Here is a 26,070-nt window from a genome sequence, read left to right as displayed (position 1 = left end):
CCCTGCTCGCCCTCGCCCCCCGCCGCCATTCTGTTGAGCAAGGGCCCACAGCCGGGCTCCCCGGCCGCGCTCGGCCTCCGTCCCCGCCGCTGCCGTTGTGTCGGGCGCAGGCCCAGCGCTGGGCTGCCGCCGCGGCTTCCCCTCCTCGCCCTTCCCTGCCGGGGCAGAGGTGATCCCGCTCAGCGCGGCTTTCGCTTTCATTTTCGTGTCGGCGGCGGGCGCGGCCGCGGGTCCGGCAGCCGCTGTGGGCCCGGGCCGGCCCCCTGCATGGGGCAGCGGCCCCGGGCTGCGCCGAACGCGGGGCGGCCGCTGAGGCGCCGCGGAGCCCCGCAGCTGCGGGAGCCTGCCCGGCGGACCATGCGCCTGGTGAGTGCGGGCCGCTCCCCGCTGCTTCTCCGCCCGGGGCGGCCTGGCGGGGCCGGGCTGGCCGGGGAGCGCCCCCCGCCCCGGCCCTGCGGGGAGGGCCGCTCGTCGGAAGCCCCTGTGCGAGACGGCGGTGTGTCGAGCGGCCGGCGTCCTGTAAACAGGCTGTGCAGCAGAAATCCCTTCTTGTATTGCCCCAAGGTTTTTGCCGTTGTGCTCGTCATGCAGCTGGACTGTGTGGAAGCCTTAGAATGTGGGCTGGGAGAATATCCCATAGGTGCAGAGTGCTGCCTCATGTGTGCTGCTGGTAGGTAACTGGACTGCTTGCTCTCCATGTCAGCTGCAGAGGAAAGCTCCTTCCCTCCTGCAGCGGGTCATGAGGGTGACCCGCCTTCCCTCCTGCAGCCCGCTGCACCCTGACACCAGCCTTGCAACTAACCAAGTTGTGAGCATCATGCCTGAATGGCCTCTTGCGGCCCTGGCTCAAGCCCCACACCCCCCTTGCAGCAGCACAGGGCCCCATCCCTTTCTTTGGACCCTCCAGAGTAGAAGCCAAAACCACCAGAATCTCTCTGCCCTGGTAGTCACTAACTTCACGGTTTCCAAGGTCTTTCATTTTGGGTCACGGTTTCCAAGGTCTTTCATTTTGGGTCACAGTTTCCAAGGTCTTTCATTTTGGGTCCCGGTTTCTGTTTCGGGGTTCTCTCTGCAGCCGCTATTAGCATATTTCTGAGGTCCTTGTAGTTTAGTAGTTACTGTTGGTTTAATGCCAGTGTCAGGCCCCGGCCACGTAAGCTTTGCTAACGGAGCCACTTCTCTGGGGGGTTGTTTCTGGTTTTTAGGACTTCGGGTTTTCAAGCACTGCACTGCAAATTCCAGCACCATGTGCGTACCTTGTGTTGAGGATACGTACACAGATCATCCCAATGGTTTAGAACACTGCAGGAAATGTAAACTGTGTGATAAAGGTAAGGAGGATGCTGAAGAACCAGGTTAAATGGATTTTTCATGCCTTTTGTGGATACATTCTCCCCTTCTTTCTTGCCTCATTTGCTTGATGAGTTGGTTAAGAGGATGAACAGAGAGGCTTATGTCACTGTGCAGACCTCAGAATGCTACCTCCTGGGTGATGGAAGGGAGAAACTTGGATCAATCTTCAGCTGGCACCACCAGAGGTTTGGTCTGCAGCCTCTCGCTTAATGTTTAAAGGGTCCTTTAGATCGCAGCATGATGTCTAAAGAGTTGTCTTGGACTATCGGGGTAAGGTAGACCTGAATGAGCTCCTGGTGGAGCTAATTTAAAAACATCTGAGTTGAGAGTATTTTGCTTTTGCCATGCAACGCTGAGGACAGATGTAAAGATGCTGTGTCTGTAAGGATTTGGGCTCTTTATATATCACAAAAGGAGTCGTCTTCACTAACCCTGTTAGTTCTGGTGCTCTTCACCAGTGCATCGAGGCAAGGCTAAATGTTTGCTTTTGGTTTTGTATCTGTTGATTGTACCCATGTAAATACTGTGGCTGCGCATGTGAATTTCTCTTAGGAGCCAACCTAGTGCCAGAAGTAGCATGTACCTATACGAAGAATACTGTGTGTGGCTGTCCGCCTGAGTATTTCTGCAGTTATTTGGGGAGTGAAGACTGTGAACTTTGTCAGCGCTACACTGTCTGCTTTCCTGGCAGTATGGTAAAAGAAAGGGGTAAGCCAACACAGCATCGGTAACACCAAGAGGAAAGTTTTCTTATGGGAAATGCCTTTGGAGCTCGATTTTGAGGAGTCTGGCTATCAGTTCATCCAGAAAAAAATCAGTGAAGGAACAATGTGAATGGATAGGGCCAGCACATACTAGGTATGGTGTATACTTGCCCGCTGTACTGACTGTGACACAGCTGAAAGCTTGCAGGATCCTTCAAGACCTAGATGCTGAGGTAGCTGATTAGCCAAGAAGCCTTTTTCCTGTGTGCAAAGAGAAGTGTGTGAGCTGTTGTCTGTATTGAAGTCTCTGCAGTAATCGCTTGGTCATTTGCAAAGAACACATTGAACTGAACCTTAGCCTTAGGTGCAGATAGAAATCCTGTTGTCTTCTCCCTTACAGGCACAAAGACCACTGACAATGTGTGTGAAGCCTGTCCTCCTGGAACCTCCTCAACAGCCAACATGTCTCACAGTTGTATACCATGGTCCAAGTAAGCAGCTCTTACTGGGCATGGGGCTGCTTTCTTTAACTGTTGGGTCTGCATTTTGCAGCAGTTTTCTGCTTCCAGTAAGGCACTGAGCATGGAATCCTGTTCCTACATCCCACTCTTTCTTGGGAACAGCATAACTTCTTTCTTTATAAACTCGTTAACATGACAGATTTAGCCTTCAGCCTCTTGTTCGAGCTTGCCACTGCACAGGAGACTCTCAGACAGCTCTAACAGAGCTGGATCTAGACCCATGAAGAGCAGTGCGCTCCTCTGGGTACCAGGGTTTCAGCTGACACATCCCTTAGCTATAGTGGAATGGGTGAGAGTTTGCTTCTGAGGAGAATCAGTTTGCATTTACAAGCATTAAAAAAAAAAAGAGGTGAAAGTCCAGGTCCTTCTTGGGTTACCCACCGAGTCAGAAAGACCTTTGTGAATGCCCCTGGGTGCGGAGGTGGGGTGTTAAAAACAGTACAGCAGTTCCCCTGCAAGGTCTGCTGACAGGTTCTAAGAACACAATTATTTCTTTTCTCACATCAGACTTAAGAAGAACGGCTGGGTACAAGGAGAGAACGGGAATTCTTCCTCAGCTTCCTCCGTTACAGTAATTGTTTGTTCTGTTGTCGTTGCCGTGCTAGTTATTGCAGTTGGTCTTACATCTATCTGGAAATGGAGGAAAAGGAAAAATTATGTGCCACGTAAGTACAAGTAGCATGTGTATAAAGGGGTGGTTTTGTAACAGTATTCTGAAGAATGGTCTTTGATTCACTAGATGTTGAGCTGAAACCTTAACAGCCAATTAGATATGTGAACTGTATCATCATCACAACAGGTTAACTGTGGCACACAGAAATGTCTACATTTTTGCATGCCACAGTTAACCTGTTGTGATGGTGCCTCCCTTAGGGGATGTGCTTATGCAGGCTCACTGCTGAACCGCTCCTACATACGTGTAAGAACATGGTAACGTGGTTAGAAAAATGTGTGAGTATAAAGTTCACCTTACTGCATTTTGATGGGACTGTTTCCTTTTCTTTGCAGCGGTGCAGGAATCAAGGGTGAGTCTCTTTCTCTCTCTTGTTTTGGGTTTTTTGTTTTTGGGGGTTTTTTTTGGTAATATGTTGAAATCTGAAGTAAGTTTTTTTGTTTGGTGTTTGTACATGCTGTGTGTTTGATGGGCTGAGTGCGTACTGGAGCAGCTCATCGATAGCGGGAGTGTCTCTGAGTTCCAGAATCCCCAAGATTGTGCAGTGTAAACTCATTTTATGCAGTTCTCATTAGGAGACTTTGAAGCTAGTCACAGGGCTGTTGTTATCTCCTGAAATTGTCTAAGAATGAATATTGAAGGGGTTTTAGGAGATGGACTTACACTAAAAAATACGAGTCCATCTTATGGAACTGTGTTTATCTCTCCATCCTACAGTATTATGTATCCCCTGAAAGTTGCTGTTAGTGATGTGCAAGATCTGGTATCTGTGCAGGCAGCGATGCATTTCATAGGAAAAACATTGAATGGACTGTATAATTTGTGCTTCTGATTGGAGAGGGGACCTACAGCAGCTCTTGCTCTTAAGGAAGAAGCCAAAGTCTGGCTGTTAGCAGTGAAAATCGCAGGCATTTGCTAATAAACACTGACTCTTCATACTCTCTGTTTTCCTTTGACATGTTTTAAAGAGTGAACAGCAGAGTCAGGCTTTGATACTAACTGTGGAGCATACGGATCAAACAACTGTTCCTGTGCAGGAAACTGGTGCTGGGCCTGAAGAAACCAGTATTGAATAGCCGTTTTTATTTGAACTATTGTAAACAATGGATATCCGCTCCTAAAACCAACCACAAAAAAAAACCCCAAACCCAAACCACCCTAACAAACAAAACCCAACATTTTTTCCAAGTATTCACGGAGAAGACAGCTTGAAAATGAAAAGGAGGATCTGCAAAGGAGGATCTTCTGAAGCATCAAAGTTTGAAAATAGCTGAGTCATCGAGGTGTTGGTCAGTATCGTCAAAGGCTGCAAAGCTCTTTCCTTTTACATTCCCACTTCATGGAGTGGTGGCCTGTATGGTATGCCTGGAGTTTCTTTCTTAGCAGCTTGGACAGTTATCACTTGGTATGCATGTCATTCTTCCAAGATATATTTGTTGGTGGAAAGAAACAGCTTTGTTTCATTTTAAAAATGAATTTAAAAATTCCGCATAACTAATATATAACACATTTTCTAAATGCATTTTGTACAGATTTTTCCTTTTTATAAGTAAAGAAAATAATGAAGGGAAGGGAATCTTGTGCAGCAAGAAACATGTAGCATTTAGTGAATGACACACACACACGTCTTTTGCTCTGCTCTAATCTCTGATCATGTGTTACAACAAAGAAAGTTCTGGTCCTACAGGGACATTATGTCTAGAAATAAAATAATGAAAATACATTCTCTCTGTAAAAGGAGTTTCTTTGCCTGAGGAAGGGAAAACACTGAGTTACTTGGCTGTTGGCATTATCTGGACGAAAAGTGTTATTCTTAAAGAGCATCATGGTGGACGTAGATTTTTGAGGAGGGATTTGGTGAGGGTAGTAATGAGGTGAAGAACTGTATAAAAAATGAGATGTGGAAGAAGATGGAGAGAGGCATGGAGAAAGCATGTGGTGCTTGCAGTGGGACAGCTGGGAGGGGGTGCTGGGGCTGCTGGAGTGAGCAGATACCGAGATGTACTGTGAAAGCATCAGTGTCGGGGTGAGAGGCCTGTTTCGCACAAGGTGCAGAGGGAGCTGTGAGTGTGTAGATGTGGCTTTTGCTCTGTTTTTGAAGTTGGAGACTGATGTGTCACCAGGTGGCAGCATGGGAGAAGGAAAGACTTCATTTTCCTCATTCTGGGAAACATCTGAATCCTTCTTTTGCCAAGTACGTAATAAAGCTGCTCTGATGCATAATTACTTACGAGTCTGGAATCAGATCTGCAGCAAAACATCTCTGGGTACAGAATTTTCCACTAGGCTAAAGTATTTTCTGTAGGACTTGCTGACTTCTGTCCCGTTACATGGATTTGTCCACTATCTTAGTTACCAATTAAGGTGCTCTGTTGTGGTTGGGGGTGAGGGGTGTTGCAGGGGGTTAAAAGGGAGGCTGTTGGCCAGAGTCTCTGACTGACACAGGTGAACATCTGGTACAGAACTTAGCCTGGAAGCAACTGCAAAGGACTCACCGTCTGACAGCTGTGTTGTTTCGAGTAGGACGGTATGTGTGTGGAGAATATGTCAGGTCTGAAAGCTCTGCAGATTATGAATATGCATCTTGTTCCTTCTTGGAGTGCGTGTCCTGTTTCAGTAGTGAAAGCTCTGGATTATTGGGAATGCCTGTAAAAAATTTTTACTGACCTTGCTTTGAGGACAAAGGGTTTCATTCTGACCTAACACTAAATACGTCACTCACTTGTGCAGGTAGAGAAAAAGATGGGCTTGTACAGGCTCCCGAGGTGACTCTGTTCCTTTGAAAATAGCTGAAAAGTCATCACAAGTGCTGAAGAAAGTACAAAACCTCAGGTAGGGGCAGGGGTTGCTTGTAGCTGCAGTTCCCATCCTGATTTGGAATGGGGCAACCAGTTGTAGTTTAAACTTCACCTGGTCATGGGATAAATGAAAATCAGTGTCTTGGGAGCACAGCAAATGGTCCCCCTGCTACAGACACTGGGTCTCAAACAGAGAACGCTTGTAAAGCTGTGTTCTGTCACTGCCACCGGTGTTCACAAACTGAGTGTGTGGCTGATGCCACCGGCAGCGTAACGCCAGCTGCCGGGCAGCCCAGCAGAACAGCCGGGCAGTGGGCTGACTGGTTGTACCACGCGACGCTAACAAGCTGTGCTGGAAAATGTTACTTGACAGGCTGAAGGTTTTTGAAGCTCAGTCTGGTCAGGACCTGGATCTTCCTGGAAAGGTATTGTCATCTCTGCTCTGAGCTTTGAATTGGCAGTTGCGTTAGACCTGGATGGAAGGGGAGCTTACAGGTGGCACAGACAGAAGCCAAGCGCACAGTAACAGACCCTGCTTGTAAAGCCACGATCTTAATTTTAAAGTCCTCTGCATTTATCTCTTTGTAGGTGTTCACTCACTGATAGGCTAAGGTCAGTGACACTCCACTGCTGCCTCTGTCCTCAACTTGAGTTGTTTCTTACTTGTGGTAGTGCATTGCTTCTGCTGTGACCCTTGTGCGTACGATTATGGAAAAGTACCGTGGTGGTTAACAGGGAGTGCCACGTCCTGGTTGTTCTGAGCCTCTCCCCGATCTCTGTCCTTGCTCCGTCAAGGTCATTGGTAGCCGGTGTGATGTAGGGGGCTGTAACTGGCGAGGGGAGATGTGAATGCAGTAGGGGTAAAATGGGATGTGTGGGACCGTAAGGGAGGTTGCAGCTTATGCACTTGCGTTGTGCTGGCACAGACGCAAAGCGACAGATGGAAAGAGTCTTCTGCAGGTGGGAGGCGTAATAAACTTACATGAAAAAACGAAGTAACTTCCATGTGCTGTAATAATAACTTGGAATAAAACCTCCCAGGCACATTTTAATTATCCCTTTAGCAGTTGCATGTGCCAGAACTTCTAATGGCACATCTCCAGAGCTTAATGATTTTGCAGAGTTATTAAACTGTCAGCCATGTGAACCTCCTCCACCTGACCTCTGCATGGTTGTGTGCTGTTTCCCTTGGCATATATATGCTGTTGTCACCTTGCTGAGTACCCTCACGGTAGGCAGTGACTGCCTGGCAATCTAGGATCAGACAGCTTCACAGTCCCTTTACTAAGACTTCTGTGAATAAATATAAAAGAATGCAATTCGCAAGGCCAAAACTGTCCTATGAGCATGGTAACCGAGAACAATAACTTGCACTTTTAGAGAAGGATTATACGCAGATCTGTTATCTGTAGCGTACACGCTAAGTTAATATTATCATAATATTTGTAGTACACCTGTAGTAGTTACAGACCAATTAAAACAGTTAATCGCGCTGTATTACTGGTCACAGCTTTGGTTGACTCTTCTGTAATCTCCTGCTTTTGTTCTTGTGCATAACTCTGACCTGTCTCCCGAGCAAGGGACCTTTCCAGCATGCTGGAAACGTGCTGGGCTCCGTACCCTCTCCCCAGCCGTAATTACCTCTGTGTTTCTTACAGTGCAATGAAGAGGTCCACATGGGAGAGCAAACAACAGGAGCGTGAAACATCTAAGCACAAATGAAGCTGGCAAGGACTGTCTTTGTTCTGTTACTCCCTATTTGCAGTAAACTCGCCTTTTTGCATTAGTAGGCTTGTGTGACAGCTGGACCACTGCAATTTTGAGTAAGTGTTATGTGTAAAAGATACCGTGCCAGATTCTAGCCTTGGGTTTGTGATACTGTTCATATTAGCAATCAATAGTTTGTGGTATTTCTTTTTTTTCCCCTTCATATATCGCCTCTTGGATTTTACATTTAAAAGTTCCTCCTCAAATTTGCTTCTTTTTTCTGATATTCTGATGCTGAAAGATGTAGGCTACCTAATTTTTCTGTCCCTAAAGAAGAATTCCAGGTGAATTTACCCTGAGGTACTGTTACTGCTGGCTTAATAGACAAGTTAAACTATTGAACAGTGAGGTATTTAAAATGTCACTCTCTTCTTAATTGACCCTAGCATAAAAACATTTTCACGATGGCAGACAAACCTGCCTGAATGTGTGAAATCTGTGATCGTCAGGCTAATCGAGACCTAACTGTGAGGGTGAGGCTCTGAGCAGAAGCTGGCAAAAGGAATTGTATGTTCACTCCCCTGAGGAGTCCTAGAGTAACTCCTTGTTCTCAGAACAAGTTGAGAAAATAGGTGTCTGGTACTGTGATATGTAGGGGGCAAATATTAAAGACAAGTCAGGCCAGGACGCTTTCCTTGGAGGGTCTGTGGCACTGTAAACACCTGGCTTGTAAAGGCATGTGAAGACAGAGGAAAGAAAGGCGCTTTGGCCACCTTTGCTGACTGGAAGTGCTACATCAAAGTATTGGTCACACAGGGGAAAAAGTTTTTATTACCTGACTATGGAATTTAGCTTTACTGTACGCATGTAATCTGGCATGGAAAACCTGAGCAAGTGAAGATGGACAAAATGCAGTTAAATACAGTTTATTTTGCCTGCCACCATACATGAATAATTAAATCACAAAAGCTGATTTATCAGAGCACTTGACTGTCTTGTAGCCAGTCATTCAATGTTAAAACAAATGAAAATCCTTCCAATAGGGAGCAGTAGTCAAATGGTCTTTCTATGAACACCCGTTTTAGATGTGATGAGAAAGGTGAACCTAACTTAATGGCTGCAACAAAGCTTGCACAGCATTTCGTACTAAGGAGGTTCTAGATCACGTCACTTTTTATAAAGAGCAATTTAGATAATTAAAAGTCCCTGGTCTATTACACGTATGATCTGATCCAGGAGCAAATACAAACCTAGTCGGTATGACAGTCGGTTTTAACAAGGCATGGGACATGAGCATTTGGTTAATTCAAGAGCAAAAACTCTCTTACAAGTGAATAAAAACCAGAAGCAAATGTAATTAGACTTGGCTTCAACATCCAGTTGCAGACACCTTAAAGCACTGTTCCTACGCAGAACCTGGGCTTCGTAATTCTCATTTGATCTGATCTGTTGGCCTTTACCTCTAATGATGGTAGGCAGAAGGCAGTACAGTAGGCATGAAGCCTTTCAGGACATCCGAATCTCACCGATCTGCTGCTACATCTGTAATCTAACTACATGGTTCTAGTCCTGGATGGAGCCAAAAGCTCATGGTTAGTCATAGTTTGAGTGGAACCTTCATTAACATCTAAATTAGTTCCTGTCCATCTGTGTTTTATACAGAGTCTATGTTACCTCCTAACTAGCTTTAACTTGAATCCTCCTTGTTAAAGTCGCATCGATAATTTACTGCAATATCAGATGAAATTGCTTCTGTTGTGTTTTAGTAGCGTTATTAAGCCTGACTCAAAAGGTGTTGGTGTTCAGCATCAGAACGGAACTTCCCGAGACAGACAAGTGTCCAGTGCAGCAATACTGCTCTGTGTGTGTGTGTGGGGGGTGTTCTAAACTACCGCAGCTCTGGGGTGATGTGCAGGCACACACAGCACCTCAGCCCGCGCTCCAGCAGGGAATAAGCATCTCTTTACACGTCTCCGTAGAACCAAAAGTTTTAACAGCTGAAGCACTTCAAATTGTGCGGAGGCATGAGCGTGACACGTATGTGCCTGGTTCCCTACCTCCATGTTTTCCTTTAAGAGCTTTTAAGTCACTTAAACGGGACCTTGATCCTAGTGTAGAATATTGTAACTTTTTTTTTTTTTTTTAAAGGGCTTTTGGAGCTTGGTAGTGCACTCTCCTATTCACCGGGTTTTGTTGTTTTTTTAGTGTGGGTCAATCCTAAGTTTTTCAGGCATATGTGAATCCAACAATTCCCATCTGAAAAAAAAATATCCTTTTCTCCTAATTAATCTGCCTTAAATCAGGATCTTTGTTAGAATTAAATGTTGTTGAGTGCCATTCTCTGCAGGTAACAGACAGAGCTGAAATAAAGACAAAACCAAAACGTAACTGGGGCTGCATTCCCTGGCAGAGGTCTGGATACACAGGCGTCTGAGATACTGCCCAGAAAACAATCTGATGGGAAACACCTTTTCTATGAACTGTGTTGAAAGCCACATTCTGTGCTTCCTGTAATATTTGTTTATTCACTTTATTTTTGTATATAAGTATGGTATTCACTTTAAGGCACAGCAACCTTCCTGGTAGGTGCTGAAGAGTGTTCTTAGTCTTTTGAAAAGATGTTAAATAAATAAACTTGCAACTAAACCCTCTTAGTACTTTCCCTTCTGTACTCAACTCTCAAAACTCTGAAGGGCAGAGAAGAGTGGTAGATCCCTGAGGCAGCACCGATTCTCTGAGCAAGTTAGCTTCCAAAATGACTTTTAGGATGGAAATAACATGTAATTGAACTATATATTCTCAGCTGCAGTAAAAGTGGCAATTCACCTGCAGGCTGATTTCACTTTAGCAGGTAAAATTCATGCAAAAATCAGGAGGGTTTCATTCCGTGATTTAGCCAGCTCTTACTGTCAAATGGCCAGAGCAATTCCGTGGGTCATCTCTTCTGGCAAAGCTGCTTCTGTCAAGTGATTTTCATTTCCTTCCCCGTTCTCTAGATAATCAAACCTTTTGCTAGTGGCGTGCTGAAATCTGTGAATCAAATGAATAGTGTGATTTGGCACTTGGTAAGCTAAGCACTAGGCGTTACTGTCTTGCTTTCCAGTGATTTCTGTGCTAGAAAGAGGAGCATTTGATGGAAGAGTATTTAAAATTCACTATTAAGTGTTGGCAGTTTAAAATATTATCACTGTATTAGAATACTTACTGAGGGAAGCCACCCAAAACTCTCTATAGTAAAATGTGTGCTGAATTGGCTACCGTGTTTTTGGGTTTGTTTGGTTGGGTTTTGTTTTTGTTTCTTTTTTTAATTAAAAATTAATACTTGTTACATTTTCAAGTGTAAATACTGAAAAATAGCCTATGGCAAAATGAAAAGGCACAGGATTAAAAACAGCATAATTGTTTCCATAGATACATGTTTGCTCTTTGACAAAAAGTATTTTATACACTTTCTACAAGAATAAGCATAATTTTAAATATATCTCTGAAGGGGTGGGGTGGGGTGGTGCGGGTGGGCTGTAATTTTAACCATAACAACAGAATTTGTAGTCCTAAATATGGGATCTTTCTATCTAGTCATACATCACTTTAAGGTCATGTTACAGTTGTTCTTTGGAGCGGAGGAACTTGAGTGCAATAGGAGAGCGCAGCTTGGCATGAAGTTAGCAGCCGGCAGGCATCTTAACGTACAGCTCACTCGGTAACGTAGCAAGACAAATAGCAATTCCTTACAACAAAAGCAGTAATCGAAGTGCAAGTATACGGACAGCATGAGAGTTTAAGCTAGCTCTAACCTGAATTGGGGAAGAATGCACCAGAAACTGAATCAGAACACTGGAAAACAGTTCACTGAGAACAGCTCCAACAGGTTCACTGAGTCTCAGAAGATGTAGTTGTAAGACATATTAAAATTATTGTTCTTTTCTGAAAAATAGAGATATGGTTGTTGTTGGTTTTGTTTTGGTTTTTTTTTATTATTATTTAAGAATTAAGTCTTTGTAACCCTGATGCAGTGTCTTAATAACAGTCAGGATGTCATTTGAAACAGTCGTTTCTGTTGTGGAGCGCACGGTGGCTTTCAGCACAGTGACACAGTCAGTCACTGAGATACCTGGGTACTTCCCAGCAGAACTGTAAGAGCTGGAGTGCTGGAGCTCCCTTGATCGTTACTACAGTAGCTGCACCGTTAGCCTTGGCTGTGACTGAGTGGGAGAACAGCAGGCACATCGCTGGCAAGAACTGTTTGTTGTGTCACCAGTCTGTGTCATTCTCGCTGGTGTTCTTTTTGGTTACCACACTCTGCACTTCTCTGCAGGATGCATGGCTGTGCCTTTTTTACAGTGGAATACCTCTGAGAATGCTTCAAAGTTCTGCAAAGATCCCATCACCCTAAACAAAGAGAAGGAACTTATTTACATGGATACACTGCTTGGAGGGTCTTGCTCTGGAAAACAGAAAGCCATGTCCATAAAGTGATTTAGAGTCGCGTAACTCAAATACAGTCTCAAAACACAGGATACTTTATGCAAGAAAAACATGGCTCATATGACTAATGAAATGCCAGAACAAACAGAGTGGGTCTGGGTTCTGGTCCGTCCTCTACCGATGGGCAAATTCACCAGACCAGGTAATGGCACGCGCTCCTCAGCAGTGTCCTGCAAGCCATGGGAGACCCGCCGAAGGTTGGCCTGGGTTCATCCCGTCTCCTAGAACGCATCTGCCAGCAACGCACCACTCTCTCCTTTTGTGCAATGGGTCGAACCAAGTAAGTTACCAATTCGTAAATCCGTTAGTAAAACCCACCTGTATTTCAGAGGACTGTGAACATCTGTCTTAATTGACTGGCTAGCGTATTCTGGTCTGTAGGAACCACACCAAACCTAGACAAGGGGGATTAATAATTAGTGTGTGAGTATTAAAGGGAATTCAGTTTGGGGAGCTTCTCAGTTTTTTTCAAAGTTTTTCCTAAAAGCCATCCCAGTTTGTTACAATACAGTTGGAGTATGTTTTGTAGAGGAGACTGAATAGATACAATTATTTACTCATTAGTTTTTGTTTTATCAAGTTCTTGGATCAAGATCTGATGCTTGATTCCATGTATTTCCTAAAACAGATGAGCTAAACTCCGAGAGTCTGAGGCACAGTTCCTTCATCCAGGCTGAAGGGTGAAATTCAGTTCATCAAATTTACTGTTTCTGCATTGTGATAAAGTGGTATAGAGGAAAATCAGTGGAATCTGGGGCAACATCTGTGATCTGAATACGTATCCCTATTTCAGGGCTGCTGGCCTGGTATTTCCGAGGCATTGTTTTCTCCAGCACATGTTAAAAACGGATGAAACCCTGCCTGTGTCTAAAGCAAAAGCAGTTTTCTCATAGATGTTAGTGGAACCAATACTGACCTGAAATGGCAAGCTCTGGAAAGGCGTTGTCCCCACCAGTTGTTGTCTGACGGCTTTTTGTGGGTAGATGCCCTGTTTCTCTGTATCCTCGCCCCAGGAGGTTTCAGTAGTGCCCTCAGAGAAGTTACTGAAAATTCTTTCCGCTAATCACTAAACCATCTTTTTCAGGTCTGCCTTGAGGACCTTTTGAGGGGCGCGGTGGTGACTCGCTGGCCCAGGGGAGCTTGGGACTGGTGTCTCTAACCTTTAAGGTAACCGAATTTATACTTTGATGCAGGATGTAGTGGCTGCATTGGAGGGTTCTTACCTGGGCAAAGTTGAGGAAGAAAAGCTGTTTGTGGGACAGATTCAGGCCAGGCAGCTTTGGCTCCTTCCCTTCCCGTTCCAGCCATTTTAAGTAGGCCTAGAAGTGAGCACAGATTCACTTGAGAGAACCGGCAGGATGGCTTATTCAGACACAATCATTTCACGTGTTATTTTGGGGTGAGAGATTTTAATCACAACGTACGTGAGCCCAACATGTCTTCCCTTCTGTATTTTTGTAGTTTATCTTTCTAATACAAATAGTACAGCTAATTCTATGAAAAAGCCATCGTCATAAGTCCTGTGTTGACCTTTCTAGCAAAAAAAACCCAAAATGCAAAGATAATTTGCATTCAGCTTCTTAAGTATGGTAATCTCTGAACTGAAAACTGCTATAAAACAGGAAAAAGTACCAAACTCTTATGTGGAAGTGGAGTATTGGAGTAGTAGTTATTGCTGGGCAGTTGACCCTCGCTGCAGGAAGCTATGCGTGTTCTTTACGGAGTCACCTGGAGATCTGTTGTGAATCGCTTCGGCCAGGTGGCACACACCGTTCTAGCGGAAGGAATGCCACTGTCCCCACGGAGGGTTCATTTGCTGTTGTGTCCCAGCAAGGAAGCATGACAAAGTGTAACTGCTAATACCCTGTTTAAGCACAGCTGATGACATATATATATAAAATCAATACTGCTATGGAGACTGAATGCCCATGGCTGCAGCTGGAAGTAAGATCATCAGCTTCCACTGATTTTTTCTACAGGAATCTGTAGGAAATAAAGTGTTAAGTCTTCTCCACAGTTCTATGGTGATGATTTTGATCTCTTCAGGTAACTGCTCATAAAATAGCAGATAATAACCTTGTTCAATGTTAAATCCATTACCTGTTATTGTTACACACTAATTGGCCAATTTTCTTTTTTTAGGTATATTGATATAATGGAGACAAGTTAATGTGTCCTCACGCTGGTTAATTTCAAACGTTCTATTACCTTATTCTCTTAGTTGCTGAGATAATCCCAAAGAACACAAAACACAAAAGGTAGACCTGAGGGTAAAAATACCTCCAGCACCACAGAACGCAGAGAATTCTCTAAGCAGGCAGTTCCTGTCAGCCCACACTCCTCTTCCACGTTCGTAATAGCTTTTAGAACCAAGTACATATTCACTTTAACGAAGCAATGAATCTGAACAGCGTCCCTCAGAGTCAGAATCATCGGTTTAGCTTTCTGGAAATTCAGGAGGTTTTTCTACAAACACCCCTAACTGCTGCCGTATTCAAAACACCAGAGGGAAGAAGCTGTACTGTGACATGTTAGGATTATTCATGGAAAAGAACATTCGATGCTCACACCTGAGGTCCGCATGGAAAGAGCCTCTGTGCTGATAACTATTCCTTAATAACTGTTCCTATTCATAACGATGCTTCGTAAACCTGGAGGATTAAAGATAGTGGACTTCCCTGGGTCTGGAAGCTGCCTTCCCCTGGCAGAGCAGGAGAAATAAGGTGAGATGCAGTAGTGTTTACAACAGGTAAAATCATGCTGAACAGAACAGCTTTTCAACCACAGCATGGAGGTAGTGCTCTGAAATACCAGTGGCATTTATCCTGTTTGGAAAATAACTGACTGGCTGAAGTGAGCTTTTGCCTTGGAAAGAGGCACACAGTTCTGAGGTTACCAATCCTTGCATTTTTATCCTGCTTTCTAGCTGCACGGAACATAAACAGCAGCTGGGTAGAAGGGACTTTGTTGTATTATTTTCCTAAAGCTTATAAAACACATCAAGCAAGCAACAAAAGGAGCTAGGCTTTTAGAGTCGGGTGTTTTGGTAGATGTGGTCTGTAGCCCTCTTGGGAAAGAGATGGCATTTCCATCCATTCTTTTCATGTCCTACCTGACGTGTCACTTTTGAGATCAAAGATGAAAAGCATGAGTGAAATAAACTTGGAAAAAACAGTTGCTCAGCTTCCTATCACCAAACCGTGTTGCCAAGAAATTAGTGCTCTGTTGCCATGGGACAAGCTGTTTGAAGTTGTAACTGCCATTTTCAGGACTAAGGGCTTTAGAAAATGGAGGGTGGTTTACCTTTTTCCTACCTAATACTGTGCCTCTGTGGGCACTGCCCTTGTTTACCAAAGCTGCAGCATCAAGTGCTGTAGTACCTCAAAGTACAGCGAGGAGAATTAGGTGGTCTTCTCCTGGGTGCAGGAACGCCAGCGGTCCTACACTGTGACTGGATCTACGGGGACATAAGCTTCTAGATCTATAAGTGGGGCTTTAAGTTTTTGATATGCTAATAACATGTTAATCTTTTTACAACGGAATGGATAACCCCATTGCTGAATCCCAGGGGTAAAACGAACTCACAGGGTATTTGAAATTCAGTTACCTTATAAGCCTGTCGGACTCCTCCATTATCTGCAATATTTTCTCCTAATGTGCTTATTCCACTGACCTGTAAAAGAATCATCATTCATTTACTCTGTAGTCAGTAACACGAGGAACCCTAAGAACCACCAGCTAAAGCACAGTCATACATCACAGATAGACTGGCACGTCTGGAACAGAAGGAAGCAGTGACTGTGCTAGGGCAAATAAAGGAGAGAATTAAAATACTAAAAAAACCTCATAGGGTAAAAGCTGTAGATTAGAATAGAGAAAATGTGTATGAATATAAGATGAATAGAATATGGGCTGCTGGGCAGAACACATACTAGCAGGACTGGCAAAATACAGAAGCAAACACCAGATTTCCACACATGCCCCTTTCCAAAAACACTCATAAGGCCTGGCAGCAAAAGCGCACACCATTAACCCAACTGCGCCCGGATACTGCTGGTTTTCTAGGCTAACTAGTATCCCCAGTTCGTAAGAAATAACCCTTGGATCTTAATTCCAAAACAATTAGGCTGTAGTATGTGAGGTTTTATGCTTATCATCTGCAGAGATTCTCCATTTACAGTAATTTTTCTGTATTAAAAACCAGTGGTGTGGAAATGGTCGGGTTTACTTACATTTTGTCCTCCAGCAAGCTCCCACGTGTAGTTCCCATACTGGTACACCATGCAACGAGACTGCTCCTTGAAATGCATCGCTGAGAAATTGCTCCACCAGTCAAACATATTTCCATCTTTATCAAAATTCCTACCTACATGAAAAGCCAAGAAACAAGGCAAGTTGCGCACATATGTTAGAGCAACTGGTCTCCCAGTGCAGCACCAGCACCTCTTTCTTTTTAATGTTACAGCTGCACTTCCCGCCCTCTTTCCTCCTTGATTTAGATGGTCTGTGCTACAGAGATTTAACTAGATGTTGTTTATCTATAACCATCATATGGTCATATTTCATATATTATCATATAATTATCATATTATCTATATGATATTTATCTGTATACTTTTGGCACAGTTGATTCTGCTTTGGCACAAGGGAATGGACAAGATCAATCATGGTTCTTTCATCTCAGTTCTCTATTATTCCGGGATTTCCTGTTCAGCCAGCATCCCTGACTCCAGTTACAGCGCTGAGACCCAGTTTTATTTCAAATTGGATCATACAGGCATCACGTAACAAAACTTTTCACTACTTTGAGATGTCTAAGGTGCTTATTCTGCGTGTCCATTCACAGAGAATTACTTGCGTTGCCACAGCAGGAGAAAGCTGGAGCTGCTTTCCCAGCTCTCTGGCTACAACACGCTTTCTCTGTGCTCCAGATCTAAGTTTTTGAGGCTGTATTGTGTGCTTATGTGTAAACTGCACAAGTTAATTAACATTAAAAAAAATGCATTGAAGAAAGCCCATGTATTACTGGCTTACAGTATCAGAAGTGCATTTTTGCCCAGAACTATTTTACATAGCATTCTAGAAAGAAAGTCAATTTATTTCAAACGTTCATGTGGAAAAAAAAGTCTCATGTGATTTAAGATGCGACTGGCAGCTCTTCTACCCAAGAATGCAGTTCCGATTTCATTTTACTTTAGAAGCCAGTATCTCTGCTCTCATCGTACTCCCCATCTGAGGATGCCGTGAAAGTAACAGCTTTTCCTGAGAATTGTCATTGACCCTATTTTTAGCAGCTGCTTACTTCTTGTGCGACCTGCTCAGTTCATGAAAACACTCACTGCAAAATGCTCAACAGCCTGTTAACAGCGTGCCTGTACTGCTCCCGGCGTGAGTGGGTACCTGACCATGCCTGCGTGGATACGTCAGTCACAGCAGCGTGTGGCTTTAATTTCTTACGGAGTAATGAGTGCAACTGAAAGAATTAATACTTTCTGTTATCTTCTCACCATTGTCATCAAACCCATGAGTAATTTCATGCCCAATAACCATCCCAATCCCTCCAAAGTTCAGGGCTTGCGGTTGGTGTTTGCTGAAGAAGGGGGGCTGTAGAATCCCAGCAGGAAAAACTGCAAAGAGGGGAAGAGAGAGGGAGATCCTCTAAGGCAGCTGTATTTTTGCATACTTCGCAGACAGATTGTTTGCTTGGTTTAAGGATTAGGAAGGAACATAAAATATAAAATGATTAGAAACAACATCGTGTCTCCTCATGGGAAATTGTTTCTGTCTTGAAAAATGGAAAATGACAAATTAATAAAGGTTTACTTTAGCACATCTGCACCACAGTATCTCCTTGTTTGAGAACTAAGCACCATTTACGTTTCACCTTTAGCCTCAGCAGGTCCATAACGTATGCTGCAGTAAGTCAAGAACAAAATATTTAGTAACTGTCTTTTGGAGACAGGTACAGTTTGTGGTTTAGAGCCGCTTAATAGGGGAAGTAATGGAAGTTTTATTGCTTTATTTTTGTTAAACCGAGGTTAGTAATCATATACTGATTGCCAACAAAACTCGGTGCGTAAAGCATGCGCAGCAGTAATTCCTACAGACCACCGAGTGCACCTGGGTGCCAGTCTGGGGCGTGGGGGTGCAGCAGGTCTGTCCTTCAGTCCTCTGGCAAAAACCTCGTACGGAATCAATGGGGTTTAGCCTTCATCCCATCTATGTGAGACGAAAAGCATATATGCTTCTGGAGGCATTAAGACTGCAAGCAGTTCATTCTAATAAGATACTTTCTTATTAAATTAAGATACTGAAACTTATAGCAAATTTTCATTTAGAGGCAAAAACCTTTTTGATTACGTAGAAGGTTTTATCCATATAATTCTGGGGAGAAATATACGAGGCAGACTGCAGTAAGACAGAAGCAGGAAACTGAAAGGAGCATGGAAAAATATCTTCCTCAAACTAGAGACAGGAAGAACCAGGATTTAACTGGCATCACTGTTGTGGGTAGCTGTGCTTGGGTTTGGGGCTTGCATATTCATCTTCAAAAGTTACTTAAACCAGTTACTTCAATATTACTTACAAAAGCAAAGTTGCAGAGGAACCAGTCTCCTTTAAGACTTGGGTTCCCTGCCTGGAAAGGCAGCTCACAGCTGATTACCATCAGCATAAACCACCTGGATAAACAGGGAGCCTGAGCCTGACCACCAGTACAGCCCCAGGACAAGGTGGGCTGGTGAGTGGGGGTACCCTGCTGTGGCTGGTCACGGTGCTCGCTGCACCCACACGTGGAGGAAAGTGGGAGCTACCCAAATGCAAATCAGCTCTTTGTGATGAGGCCAGAGGGCTAAATTATGAGCCCTCTGGATGTTTCTGCTTTTAGCAATTACCGAAGTTTTCCCTTGTGATGCTTGGTTGGGTTGTTTTCTGTTTCTGGCTCTTGCCCTGTAAGCAGGATATGGTTGCTGTCTGGTCCAAAAACAGACACAGGTTTTTTTCCTCTTACGGTATTTGGCAGTACTTGGGTAGCAGATCTTCCTGGCAGTCTGGGGAATTTGAATAAGCACTTCTTGGCAGAAATTATTTGGTTTGTCTCCTGTTTGGGGCATTCAGAATTCAGCAAAGACTCTACAGCATCTGCAGGCTCAACCTGAGCTTGTGGCTGCCTGCACCAGAGGTCAGGGAGCATGGGGAACCGGGCAGGTTCACTGTATCTTAAAATCTTTTTCCCTGCCAAGAACAAGAAAGGTCAGCCTAGCAACTCTGCAAAAACTCGCAGATCTGACAGTCTGCAAGCAGAGGCTGGTTTCTTTAGTCTGGTACACCTCTTATCACTACCGTTCCAGTACTGTCTGTGCAGACAGCAAACTGGAGAGTTGCCCATGTGTTTATCAGGAATGTGGAAACATGAGTACGAACAGCCCAGGATACACTGTGAACGTTCTCTGGTCTCGAAGCTGGCACTCCTGTAGTAGCAGTTACTGTCTCAGGCTTTCAAACATAAGGCTGTTCCAGTTACAGTATAGAAACTGCGCCTGCCGAGGAGGGGTGGGGGTTGCTAAATATTCATCAACAAAGCAACTGCTTGAAGGGAACAACATGGTGCCCAGAATTTCCATAAGGGTACAGGCAGGTTTGCCTCTGGAGAGCGGACTTGCATCCTTGTGGGGCAAAAAATTATTTCGTTAGATCCATGCAGCTGTTTAAAACTGTTGTAAACCTACCTATCTGGTTCCGATTGGGGGAATAGAATGCGTTGACCACTGCAGCTCCAATTATCCATCTAAAAATAAATGTTGCACACAAAGTTAGTCACGATGGGGGGTTTTTTAGACAGTCTTTTTATTGAATTATTATTGTTAAAAAATGCAGGCTGCATATAAGGAAGGGATCAAGGTAGGGAAGAAGGGTGCCACTGAACCCAGCTGTAAAGAAATACTAATACCAGGAAATAACTGGTGTCTTGTTTATGGGCACCTTTCATCCAAAACAGCGCTGAGTTAAAGTGAGAAATGCTTTTGTTCTTGAATGTTGAATGGCCACGTTGAGGTGGAATGTGGTAACTGTTTACTAGCGCATCTTAACGCTGTCTGGGCTTGAGAAGAAATGAGTGGGTTACATCTAAAACAAAATCAGCATTTAGAGGACACTTTGAGCAGCAGAAGGCAGCTACTGAAACTAGAAGTTAAGACCAAACTTGTCTATTGAAAACTTATGTATCTGACTGATTATTCATTTTTAAATGTCTGCATTTGGAGTGCAGTACTTCACAGGTAAGTGTTAACTTTCAGGAGTAATTTTTAAGTACGCTGCTTTTGGAAGCTCTCTCCAATACTTCAATAACTGTTTATTCTTTGTATTTTTCTTTCTCCTCCCTTTCTCTTCTACCTCTGGACATACACATCTAGTCGGCCTGCTCTAGTGAACCATGCAGTAACGGTCTGAAGCCATGAACTCATGGTAAGCATTCAGCAGCATCAGCCTAAGATTCTTCTCCCCCACATCTCTTGTCTTTATAGTACCTTGTGATGCCCTAGGTGCTGTGTCTGCTGTCGTTTTGACATAACTGCTTGTGGGCTGCTGTGGAACGGAATCAAATTTCCTGCTTAAGAAATCGAGCATGTGTCCACAGCTTTCAGGGTTTTTGACAAGCTGGTTAGTCTGGACTAACAGAATAGAGGGGACTGCTCACCACAGCCTGCGAACAGGCGTACGGGATAGAAGTGAGTTATGCCAATATTGCCACTAACCTGCGTGTAACATGTGCATAGAGAGGCAGTAGGAATCTCTTCCTGAATTCATGGGGGTACTTGAGAATTTGTCAAAACAGATTTGCTCTGAAAGCCTGTCTGTTTTGAAAACATGTTCTTGGTCCGTAAATTTCTCCTTGGGTGCCTGACATAAACATTTGTAGCTGGCCAGGTAGCTTGTAACAAACACCACCTCCACAAAGAAAGCTATGATTATGAATAGTGGTTAATTTTCTTAATTGCAATTATTAGCTAATAATATCAGCAATGTTAGCTGTATACTCTCCTTCAGTTTAATTAAATGGTGATCTGGAGTGATAAGTGGCTTACGTCTCCTTGGGGAAACCCTTCAAGCCACTGGAGAGACATCACTAGAAAGACGTATTCCATTACATGGAAAAAGTGTGGGGGGGGAAATCATATACTGTCAAACTACGAGGAAAAAGCAGCTTAATTCATGAACCCATCAAAAGGTTCCCACAAACGTGCTTTAAACCACACCTAGAATGAGCAGAGGCACTGGAACTTTGGCCTGATGGCTGCTGTCTGCCTCTGTAGGCTATAAAAAGGCAGCAGTGATTCATTAACAGTTTGTAGATTAAGAGCACCAATGTTGTGCAAGAATTTTTTGCTATGAAGAGCACCATGACTGATTCCTTGAGAAATGAAGAAAGAGGAAAAAATGCTGTTATTTAGCTGACTGATCAGAAAACTCTCTTGGTGAATTATTCATCACTAATTCGCTGGAGGTTTCCAAGTGCCTGCATTGTGTGTGTGCTCACATCTTGAGTTAAAACCACTTCACAGGCAAAGGGAGAGATAAAATGAATCAGCTTTGCAACAATTAACTTGACTAACGCTTCCCTTCGGAGAAGTTTTTGTTTGCTCGCTTTTCAATAACTCTGTGTTCTTTCATCTTCTGTGGAGAGGTGTTTGAAATTCTTATTGGTATCTATTTCACTTTGTCTCAAGACATTCTCTTCCAGCATCGCTCTGGCTGGAAGCCTGCTAGTGAAGAACACATCAGGCTGGCATCAGCTTCCTCGCTTTTGCCTTCCATCCCACGTGTCTGTGACCAAGTATGAGCAGCAGCTTTGCCAGATAGCTGCGTCGGAAGCACCCGACTCAGGAAGCTGACTGGACTATTAAAAGTTCAGATTGGCTAGCTCATAGCTCTGGAAATCGGGTCCTATTCCAAGGCGTTTGTTGCTGAACATGCAACCCAGGACTCCTGGGACATCTCCATGTCATGGATTTGGCAGGAACTCAGGACTGGAGGGGTTGTCCAGGTGATGTTGTGTAGTAATGCTTACTGGGTAACTATGCCAACCGCTCGCCTTGGAGCACTTAGTAACAATTTATGAACGTGCCACTTTTATTTGGTTGTTTTAAGACTAGCACTAGCTGAGGCTGTGCCTAAGAGAGGAGAACTGTGAGGTACCAGCTAGGGCAATACAGGCTAAGACCTGGGACTGGGATCCAAGACCGAGGATGCATTCATGGAGTCAAAGAAGGGATCATGAAGCAGCCAAACCTGCACGTAGACAGGAAATTCCTGAAAAATACATTTATACTTTAGTAGGTGCAGTGTGAAGTAATCGGCTGAAAAAGGACATAAACTAGATCTGGTGCTCAACTTCCCCAAGATTGGGCATATTTCCAACTGAATTCTGGCTAGAATATTTTAAGCTTTTTTTACCCTGAATATATATTTTCAGAAGTTCAATGATACTGTTTATCCCATCTCCTCCTTGCTGACTTGCTGGAAAGATCTGTCGCTGCTTTTGTGTTAAGCAGTTTCAAAGTAATATCTGGAAGCAAAGCAGCTTGATGAAGGATTAGAGAGATTCTAACAGAACTGGATTAATTCCTACCACAAGAGGCAATGAACTACTTGTTAAATTCCAGAAAATTGCTTATGTCTGGGATCTTGTCAGTTTTCTCAGCTACCCACAGCATATGACTTAAAATATAAGAACTATTATTTCAGAATTTAGATGGTGTCTGTAGCATGCAGTCTGGAAACTTACATATCTTGGTCAACTCTCTCTCGAAGTTTTTTCAAGCTCTTTTGGGCTCCAGCTCTCAGGTTTTCCAGAATGTTTTCAAAGTAACTGTTTTCACTGAAGCTTAACTAAAGAAACAGATAAGCAAGTATATTAGTAAGCTGTGTGGAAAGAAGAATTCCTCATACCACTGAATGTATCTTCTAAAAAAAAAGTTTTGACTGCAAGGTATCACTTGGCAGTTAGCTCTTTGCATGCATTTATTTATTAACATGTTCAACACAATTAACCTTGTATGCTGACCAGTCACTTGGAAGTTACACTTGTACAGGTATAAGTATTTCAAGTGGCAAGAAAATAAGTGTAGGCTTTTATGCAGAGATACGTGCAGCATACTTACATTGGCATATTCCTGATCTAGTTTTTCATTCTGATCTTCCAAAATATAATCTGGATAGCCAATTTGTTCTTTAATTGCCATTGCCTAGAAGAGAAGGGTTTAATGTTTCCTCTTAGTTGTGGGTTTTGTTGGTGTGTTTTGTTTTTTAAAAATTTCAATACACAGCGTAGTTCAAATTTTTTATTGCTATTGTCCACCTGTTTGTGAGAAACTGGATGCAAATATTTAAAGACCTTGTTCAAATGGACCCTATTACCTAGTGAGACTTTTTTAAATTTTTTTTTAACCAGTACAGAGCATACAGTCTTCATCTCATCTCCGGATGTCTAGCCACCATGGTAGACTGCAGATCCTGCAGCACTACCTGGCAGGGATTGGGCTTAACACTCGTTTAGTGCCTCCCCCCTTCCCCCCCTTGCTATTGGAACAGTGCTGATGGTCCTAACGTCAATGAAAAGTTTGGAAAGTTTTCTTGGGGGATTGCATTGTATTCAGTTGTCATTCTAGTTGATGCATTTGCTGCCATCTTGCTATTTATAACACTTATTAAGACTCGTAGCAAATAAAAATGTACGTGAACTAAAAATAAAAGGACAATTTAATAGGATAATGGATAATAGGATAGTGAACATCAAAGATGTTTTTTCTTCTCATTAGTAGAGGAACTGGGAATAGTGATGTTACAGAATTCCAAAGATTTCACATTCATGACAGAATACTGAAGTTCCTCGCTGTCTCTGACCTTCTCACGAGCCTTCTCTTTAGATGCCTCATCCATCCACTGTAACTCATCTAAAGTCTCGATGAACACTTCACGAATCTTCTCTATTAAATCTCGGACCTAAAAGAGAGGCAGTAAGAAATTAATCATTAACATGCTGGCTTTCATAGGCACAGCTAAGGAGGGGTGAAAAGCTTCCTATGGAAAGATGATGTCCCCAGATTCTATGCTCTAAACAGTGGTACTCTGCATTTAAAAGTGTCATAAATGAGTTCTTATGCCTTCTGACTCCTGGCTGATTGATATCTTTAACAGGCAAAAGAGGCTGGGAGATCAGAGGGAGGAGAGTGGGCACTGTAGACACTGTGGATGTACAGTAGTATGAAGGGTAAGCTACATACCATCCGCTTGCTCTCACCAGCAAATGCCTCCCTGACATACATTGCTCCTACTGCGTTCTCCATGTTGTTGTTGACGTAACTGACACACTCCCTCCAGCGGGCTTCTTCCAGTGTTGTCCCATATAGTGCCTGCAACATAAACCACCCCAGGATTAATTCTGCTTCTGCATCTCTTTCTAAATCATTGCCTAAGGAAGAGGTTGCCCTCCAAGACAAAGGTTTCTGTTGTCGTGATTGCTGTACTTAGATTTGTTTGCTGATGACATGACATAATAATGTTGCTGTGTTGACAAGGGCTTGATGTGGTGGCGGCGGGACTCTCTTCTAGTGCTATGCTCTGTAGTCTCCTTAGGAAGAGAAAAAATACCTTCCTGTAGCTGGCCCGAGCATCCTTGAAACGCCGACTCAAGCTGCTGACTCGATCAATCACCAGTCGCCAAATGAGGTAGTTCTGGATGGTGCTGTGTGGGGAAGCAGAGCTAGGTTTGATCCCTTGTAAAAAGGAACGCTGGTGCAGACAGTCAGGAGGGGGATCTTAATACCAATTGGAGATAAGAAGCCTGATTGCTGCCAGTCATCAGTTTCATAGCATCTACAGGTGACTGTTCTTATTTAACAGGTTGGCTAACTGTAGAGGCATCCAGACTGAGGACTGTACTACCATGTTTGTTCAGGGATTAGTTTCTCTTTTTATTTTTTTTTTTCTTCCTTCTAGAGTGTAACGAGAGCTAAGCCTGTGAAGTATTTTTCTCTTCCCATTTAACCTTTTCTGAGCAGGTGAGACACCTAGTACCACAGTGCTTTGGGACCCCAGGGCCTTAGAAGATACTACCCATATTTTACAGTGAACTGGTGTAATTTTTCTCAGAAGCTCTGACAGAACTAGCAAGTGGGCCCAATAATTTACATTTCCACAATACTTCTGTGACTTTTTGTCTTGGATACTCTCCAGTTTCTTTACCTTGCTGAGTACTTTGAGATAATTGCTTTCAGCTCTTGCAGATAGGGCATGCCATATACAACAACCTCCTCTTCTGGGTCGACCTGAACACTTACTGAAGACATGACACCTTGGATGAAGAAGGTCCAGTTAAATTCCTAAGCAAACAGAAAGACATATACCAATGCCAGGTGTTTAAGTACCTGAGTAACCATCTGGATTTTCTACAGTCTATGGGATTGTATGGAGTTGTAGTGTTTTTCAGTAGAAAAATGCTTTTTAAGAGACTCTGAAGACAAGGTTAACAATGGGAATGACTTCTGTCTCTTTGTTGCACCCCTGAAATTCACAAAGCCATTTCCAACTGGCACTGTAATAAGAGGAGGCTGAAAGTATTAGACTGCTAATTAAACACTTACGTTCAATGCAAACTTTTCCTGTAGCTCCTTTAAGGTCATTTTGTTGTACAACAAGGTTACATCGTGCCTTTCTTCTGCTGGGGTAGTTGCCTGAAGACATTCACAAGGTTATTACTAGAAACAACTGACACAAGTGTCGAAGGCTGTAATTACATGAATGCACATATATACACTTAAATAATACATGAA

At 43.5% G+C, this 26,070-nt stretch overlaps 2 protein-coding genes across 4 annotated transcripts in view; one reads left to right on the top strand and one right to left on the bottom strand.

Annotated features, from left to right (window-relative positions):
- Positions 1-185: 185 nt before the first annotated feature.
- On the top strand, positions 186-4,974 carry TNFRSF14 (TNF receptor superfamily member 14). Its single transcript, XM_055703803.1, has 8 exons — positions 186-366; positions 565-670; positions 1,206-1,331; positions 1,906-2,061; positions 2,458-2,548; positions 3,086-3,243; positions 3,587-3,603; positions 4,220-4,974. The coding sequence occupies exons 1-8, from the start codon at positions 268-270 to the stop codon at positions 4,325-4,327; spliced, it is 861 nt and encodes a 286-aa protein (XP_055559778.1). The 5' UTR covers positions 186-267; the 3' UTR covers positions 4,328-4,974.
- A 3,692-nt stretch (positions 4,975-8,666) lies between these two features.
- MMEL1 (membrane metalloendopeptidase like 1) overlaps positions 8,667-26,070 on the bottom strand; it is a 40,180-nt gene continuing 22,776 nt past the window's right edge. For all 3 annotated transcript variants that reach the window (XM_014278794.3, XM_027803256.2, XM_027803257.2), the window contains exons 10-23: positions 25,882-25,971; positions 25,484-25,620; positions 24,890-24,983; positions 24,523-24,651; positions 24,143-24,241; positions 23,401-23,484; positions 23,025-23,128; positions 19,969-20,027; positions 17,749-17,868; positions 16,474-16,607; positions 15,849-15,914; positions 13,465-13,560; positions 12,560-12,636; positions 8,667-12,145 (exon numbers count right to left, since the gene is read on the bottom strand). In XM_014278794.3, coding sequence (XP_014134269.2) covers positions 12,046-12,145; positions 12,560-12,636; positions 13,465-13,560; positions 15,849-15,914; positions 16,474-16,607; positions 17,749-17,868; positions 19,969-20,027; positions 23,025-23,128; positions 23,401-23,484; positions 24,143-24,241; positions 24,523-24,651; positions 24,890-24,983; positions 25,484-25,620; positions 25,882-25,971 — 1,389 coding nt within the window. In that variant the 3' untranslated portion in view covers positions 8,667-12,045. The remainder of the gene's footprint in view (positions 12,146-12,559; positions 12,637-13,464; positions 13,561-15,848; positions 15,915-16,473; positions 16,608-17,748; positions 17,869-19,968; positions 20,028-23,024; positions 23,129-23,400; positions 23,485-24,142; positions 24,242-24,522; positions 24,652-24,889; positions 24,984-25,483; positions 25,621-25,881; positions 25,972-26,070) is intronic.

Source organism: Falco cherrug, chromosome 3, assembly GCF_023634085.1.
Source record: "Falco cherrug isolate bFalChe1 chromosome 3, bFalChe1.pri, whole genome shotgun sequence".
In the NCBI taxonomy this organism is placed as follows: Eukaryota; Metazoa; Chordata; class Aves; order Falconiformes; family Falconidae; genus Falco; species Falco cherrug.
The sequence above is the reverse complement of the archived record's forward strand: the minus strand, read 5'-3'. Positions and strand labels throughout refer to the sequence as shown.